Consider the following 7,316-nt stretch of genomic DNA (forward strand, 5'->3'; position numbering starts at 1 on the left):
GTGTGTGTGTGTGTGTGTGTGTGTGTGTGTGTGTGTGTGTGTGTGTTGTGTGTGTGTGTGTATTCACCTAGTTGTGCTTGCGGGGATTGAGCTCTGCTCTTTCGTCCCGCCTTTCAACTGTTACTAACTGCTAACTAGTTTTTTCACACACGCACGCGCGCGCGCACACACACACACACACACACACACACACACACACACACACACACACACACACACACACACACACACACACACACACACACAGTTCCAGGAAGCAGCCCGTAACCGCTGTCTAACTCCCAGGTACCTATTTACTGCTAGGTAACAGGAGCATCAGGGTGAAAGAAACTGCCCATTTTTCTCTGCCGGCGCCGGGAATCGAACCCGGGCCGCGGGATTACGAGTCCCGCGCGCAGTCCACTCAGCTACCAGACCCTGTGTGTGTGTGTGTGTGTGTGTGTGTGTGTGTGTGTGTGTGTGTGCATGCGTGCGTGCGTGTGTTTACACATCATTAGCGTGCAGTTAGCGCTAATGGACTTTAAAAGCATATGATGCCATGTTTTCTGATCGCTAATTATATGCATCAAAGCTGTTTCCATCTATACGCCCTCCAACACTTGAACCACGCTCCTCCACCAACCACGCTCCTTGACCAACCACGCTCCTCCACCAACCACGCTCCTCCACCAACCACGCTCCTCCACCAACCACTCTCCTCCACCAACCACGCTCCTCCCCCAACCACGCTCCACCACCAACCACGCTCCACCACCAACCACGCTCTTCCACCAACCACGCTCCTCCACCAACCACGCTCCTCCAACCACGCTCCACCACCAACCACGCTCCACCAACCACGCTCCTCCACCAACCACGCTCCTCCCCCAACCACGCTCCACCACCAACCACGCTCCTCCACCAACCACGCTCTTCCACCAACCACGCTCCTCCACCAACCACTCTCCTCCACCAACCACGCTCCTCCACCAACCACGCTCCTCCACCAACCACGCTCCTCCACCAACCACGCTCCACCACCAACCACGCTCCTCCACCAACCACGCTCCTCCACCAACCACGCTCCTCCACCAACCACAATCCTACACCAACCACGCTCCTCCACCAACCACGCTCCTCCACCAACCACGCTCCACCACCAACCACAATCCTCCACCAACCACGCTCCTCCACCAACCACTCTCCTCCACCAACCACGCTCCTCCACCAACCACGCTCCACCACCAACCACAATCCACCACCAACCACGCTCCTCCACCAACCACTCTCCTCCACCAACCACGCTCCTCCACCAACCACGCTCCTCCACCAACCACGCTCCACCACCAACCACGCTCCTCCACCAACCACGCTCCACCACCAACCACGCTCCTCCACCAACCACGCTCCACCACCAACCACGCTCCTCCACCAACCACGCTCCTCCACCAACCACGCTCCTCCACCAACCACGCTCCTCCACCAACCACGCTCCTCCCCAACCACGCTCCACCACCAACCACGCTCCTCCACCAACCACTCTCCTCCACCAACCACGCTCCTCCACCAACCACGCTCCACCACCAACCACGCTCCTCCCCAACCACGCTCCACCACCAACCACGCTCCTCTACCAACCACGCTCCACCACCAACCACGCTCCTCTACCAACCACGCTCCACCACCAACCACACTCCTCCACCAACCACGCTCCTACACCAACCACGCTCCACCACCAACCACGCTCCTCTACCAACCACGCTCCACCACCAACCACGCTCCTCTACCAACCACGCTCCACCACCAACCACACTCCTCCACCAACCACGCTCCTACACCAACCACGCTCCACCACCAACCACGCTCCTCCACCAACCACAATCCACGTGAATGACATAAAAACAACGGCAATTTTTATGTAATGTTTGGTTTAATACTTGTAGACCTGTTCGAAAATACTTACACTATCGGTGGAACAAAGACTGAAACATTCGAGAGGTCACGTTTCACCAGGAGTTACAGGTTGAGCCGGGTAGTTTTTTTTTTTTTATTATTATTTTCTACCACAGACGTGGCCACACATTTACAATGCTAACCAGCATATATACATTTTCCTCTGTCCTCCATGGACAGGGTTAGAGAAGTGTTAAACATATAGTTCAAGGGTTTATTGAACACTCAACCACAGAAGGTGATTCGGTGCTTTTAAAATGCTAAGCTAACCTACATACGTAAATACATAGATACACAGATTTACGTACGCCCTACATAAAGTATTAGATGTGTCTTTTACATAGTGTCATTAATGTACATTCACAAAGGTGAAATGTAATTCTGATCAGCTTCCATATATGCTTTATACCCATACATATACATACACACACATACACATACATATATACACACACACATGCATTCACATACATTTGTCTCATTTACCCTGACAGGGTGAGGTAGCTGATAAAGAAACTAGTGTGCAATTAAGCACTTAATCACTGAAGGTGATGAAGGTGCTTTTACAAGCTCAGGTTATATAGTTACATCACATACATACATTGTATGATTGATACATTACATGGTCAATTTTGGATACAAGTCCAATATATCATCAAGTGTTCCAGTACTCATATAGTAACTACAGAGTTCAGCATACCTTAGCCCAGGAGGGCGAAAGTCAGTCAGTATGGGACATTCTACAATATAATGTTCAAGAGAGTGCATGTTTTCTCTTTCACAAAGTTGACACATTGTGTACTCGACATTTGGGTTTTGAGAAAGCTGCCAGATACGTCTATATCCCAGGCGTATTCTGGCCACTATAACATCACATTGCCGGTTTCTTGTTCTATTAGTCCCATATGTGAATGTCTCCTCACGATATCTATCATAATATTTAATGCTACAACTTTCAGGTCTTTGAGAATTTGTTAGGTCGGTGAGATCTTCATTAGATATTTGTTTAAGTATTCTCTTTGTCACTGCTAATGAAACACCCATATCAATTTCTACCACTGGTTTTGATGGCTGTGTGTGCCTGCTGGCACCATTTATGAATGGCTTGACTGAACAAACACGCTCCAAGAAAACCGGTCGAAACACACACACAGTTCCCTCACCACTCTGTGAAATAAACACACATTCACCTCCCTCCCGTGATTCACACACACACACACACACACACACACACACACACACACACACACACACACACACACACACACACACACACACACACACACACACAGTCTCACCCCTCAGTGTCACACACAGACGCACAATCCCTCCCCACACCATATGTAGTGTCCGAACGCTGTCAGGAGTGTCCGAACACTGTCAACAGTGCCCGAACATTGTCAACAGTGCCCGAACATTGTCAACAGTGCCCACATAACGCCCCGCGGTATTCAACATATGTTGGACATGCTGACCGAGCCATATATTCATTCCGGAATTTTATCTTCTTTAGGATAGGCTCACGGTGGCCGAGACTCGGGAACATAGGCCGTAAAAATGAGGAAGTCGTAACAGTTTGGGCAACAGTAATAGAAATTCGCCACAAACTTTGCATCTGTGTTTTTACACGAGTCCGGAGCTTAAGCGCTGCTGTTGCTGTTTTGTTTCAAGTAATGGCCATTACCACACACTAATTACCGGCAGCAAGATATTTTCACCGTTTATATATTGTGTTTTGTTTTTCGTGTAAAGCATTTTGGGTTTAGTCTTACGTTTTCGATTTTTTTTTTTTGAAGTTGTGTTATATACATCACCGTATTTAATATAGCTTATAGTCATATATTATCATATTTTTGTATCGTATATATTATCATTTACGTATGTTAACAAGTCTTTGGAGTAATGTTACTTTGTGCCGTTGATGTATAGTAGTGATAATTAATTATTTCTAATTTGGTTGTTATAAACCGTTTACACATTTACATGTGTAAATGTCGAGTGATTCTGAACCCCGTCAGTTGCTGTCCTCTTCAAGTTGTAAAATTACGCCTAAGGCTACCGTTTACACACACACACACACACACACACACACACACACACACACACACACACACACACACACACACACACACACACACGGCGGTGTGGCCCTACTAATGAGACAGGAATGGAGTTTAGAGAAGATGGTTATCCCAGGCTGCGAAGGGTTCAGAGACTACATTACAGGTCCAATGACGATGGGAGGACCAAGAGTAGTAGTAGCAATGATATATGATTCTCCACCAAACGACAGAAGACCCAGGCAAGAGTATGACAACAATAGCAACATGGCAGTTAATTTAACACTATAATTGAGAGAGCAGCCTCTGCTGCCTGTAGAATTTGATCCCATTTGCTCATCATGGGGGACTTCAATCATGGAAGGATAGACTCGGAGAACAAAGGAACCGTATGGAGGAGAGGAAACATGGAGAACTAAACTATTGGAGGTGGCGACATCAAACTTTTTAAGCCAGCATGTCTTCACTCTGAATGACTCCGTCATAAGGGATATCGGTTTCGAGGCCCCAGTAGGAATGAGCGATCACAGTGTTCTGACATTTGAGTATTTGGTCGAAGAAGGGTTAATGAACTCAAGGAAGGGAACTGGAAACAAAAGGCTGGCATTCCGAAAGGGAAACTATGAAGAGATAAGAAAATTCCTAATAGATATTACATGGGAAATAGAGCTCAGGGGAAAGACGGCCCAAGACAGGATAGACTACATTACACAAAAGTGTAAGGAGGCAGCTGACAAGTTTGTCCCAGTCCAAAAGGAAAAAAACGAAATGCAGGTGAGAAACCCATAGTTTAATCAGAGATGCAGGCTAGCTAAGCAACGAAGTACAAGGGCGTGTAGAAATTATATAAATAACAGGACACTTGAGAGCAGAGAAGGATACCAGAGAGATAGGAATGAATACGTCAGGTTGAAAAGAGAGGCAGAAGGGCAATACGAAAATGATATCGCAAGCAAGGCAAAGACTCAACCTAAATTACTGCACAGCCACATCTGGAGAAAAACAACAGTAAAGGAATAGGTAATGAAACTGAGGATAGGGGAAGACAGATTCACAACAAACGACAAGGAAGTGTGCGAGGAACTGAATACTAAATTCCAGGAGGTCTTCACATTAGAGCAAGGAGAAGTTCCAGAGATAAGAGAGGGAATAGTTAACCAGGCACCACTAGAAGAGTTTGGGATTACCAGTGGACATGTAAGGAAGCTCTTGCTAGAGTTGGATGTGACAAAGACTATAGGCCCAGATGGAATCTTCCCTTGGATCCTAAAGGAAGGAGCAGAATCACTGTGCCTGCCACTCTCCATAGTGTATAACAAATCACTGGTAACGGGGAACTGCCAAAAAATTGGAAGATGGCTAATGTAGTCCCGATATACAAGAAGGGGAATAAACAGAAGACACTACAGGCCAGTGTCCCTAACTTGCATACCATGCAAGATGATTGTGCGAAAAAAGCTAGTGGAACATCTGGAGCGAAAGAACTTTGTAACACAACATCAACATGGGTTCAGGGATGGCAGGTCCTGCCTCACAGGATTAATTGAATTCTACGACCAGGCAACAAAAATCAGGCAAGAAAGAAAGGGGTGGGCAGACTGCATATTTTTGGATTGCCAGAAAGCCTTTGACACAGTACCACACAAGAGGCTGGTGCAAAAACTGGAGATGCAGGCTGGAGTGAAAGGGAAGGTAGTCCATTAGATAAGGGAGTACCTAAGCAACAGAAGACAGCGAGTCACTGTGATGGGCGAGGTTTCAGATTGGCGAGGCGTCATCAGTTGAGTTTCGCAGGGTTCAAACCTTGGACCTATACTGTTTCTGATATATGTCAATGATCTCCCTGAGGGTATAGAATCGTTCCTCTCATTCTTTGCTGATGATGCAGAAATTATGAGGAGGATTAAAACGGAGGAAGATACTATGAGGTTAACAGATGACCAAGACAAACTGAATGAATGGTCCAACAAATGGCTACTAAAGTTCAACCTGAGTAAATGTAAGATAATGAAACTAAGCGGTGGAAAAAGGAGGCCAGACACTGGATACAGAATGGGAGATGAAGTACTTCACGAAACGGACAGAGAGAAAGATCTAGGAGTTGATATCACACCAAACCTGTCTCCTGAAGCCCACATAAAAATAGCTGGCTAACACTAGAAGCGCCTTCAGGAACCTGTGTAAGGAATCATTCAGAACCTTGTATACCATATATGTAAGACCAATCCTGGAGTATGCGGCCCCAGTATGGAGCCCGTTCCTTGCCAAGCACAAGACGAAGCTGGAAAAAGTTCACTAGGCTAGTCCTATAACTAAGAGGCATGAGTTACGAGGAAAGACTGTGTGACATGCACCATACAACACTGGAAGACAGAAGAATGAAGGGAGACATGATCTCTACCTACAAAATTCTCAGAGGACTTGACAGGGAATATAAGGATAAACTGTTTAACACGGGGGATACGCGAACAAGGGGACAGAGGTGGAAACTGAGTACCCAAATGAGCCACACTAGAAAGAAGTTTTTCAGTGTCAGAGTAGTTAACAGGTGGAATGCATTATAGACAGTGATGTGGTGGAGGCTGACTCCATACACAGTTTCAAATGTAGATATGATAGAGCTTAGTAGGCTCAGGAATCTGTTCACCAGTTGATTGACAGTTTAGAGGTGGGACCAAAGAGCCAAAGCTCAACCCCCGCAAGCACAACTAGGTGAATACACACACACGATAGACAAAACTGAACAGTCGGTGCATTAGACAACCGACGTTTAGAAAGGCGGGGTCCGAGAGCTAACTGCTGCATCATGCAGGCACAGATAGTTCAATACAAAGAGACAGAGACAGACACGCAGACAGTAACTGTAACAGCTTAGGGGAAAATAAAGAGCCACATATAATTTAGTGCAATATTCGTGCACCATTGACCAGCCTGCGGGGCAGCCTCTTGCTCCTCGTTACCGGTAAAAGCAGCTTAAATAATAAACATCAAACTAGAAGCATTAATAGTTCGCGAGCAGGATAAAAATTATATTACAATGAAAATGGCTCAGAAGATACAAAGAAAATGGAACTCAGAGTGCAGAATGGTGGTGGTGAGTGTGGGGCAGCGGTGGGTATGGGCACACGGTGCCCATACCCACCTGGTCTAACCTGGTATTGTGGGGCGGTCTAGCCTGGTATTGTGGGGTGGTCTAGCCTGGTATTGTGGGGTGGTCTAGCCTGGTATTGTGGGGTGGTCTAGCCTGGTATTGTGGGGTGGTCTTGCCTGGTATTGTGGGGCGGTCTAGCCTGGTATTGTGGGGCTGTCTAGCCTGGTATTGTG

The 7,316-nt window shown here is 46.8% G+C and overlaps 1 protein-coding gene across 1 annotated transcript; it reads left to right on the forward strand.

The window, feature by feature from the left end:
• Positions 1–533: 533 nt before the first annotated feature.
• On the forward strand, positions 534–1,901 carry LOC138373204 (uncharacterized). The gene has a single exon (XM_069339240.1). The coding sequence runs from the start codon at positions 534–536 to the stop codon at positions 1,899–1,901; it is 1,368 nt and encodes a 455-aa protein (XP_069195341.1).
• The last annotated feature ends 5,415 nt before the right edge of the window (positions 1,902–7,316 follow it).

The sequence above is a fragment of the Procambarus clarkii genome, chromosome 41, assembly GCF_040958095.1.
Source record: "Procambarus clarkii isolate CNS0578487 chromosome 41, FALCON_Pclarkii_2.0, whole genome shotgun sequence".
Classification (NCBI taxonomy): domain Eukaryota; kingdom Metazoa; phylum Arthropoda; class Malacostraca; order Decapoda; family Cambaridae; genus Procambarus; species Procambarus clarkii.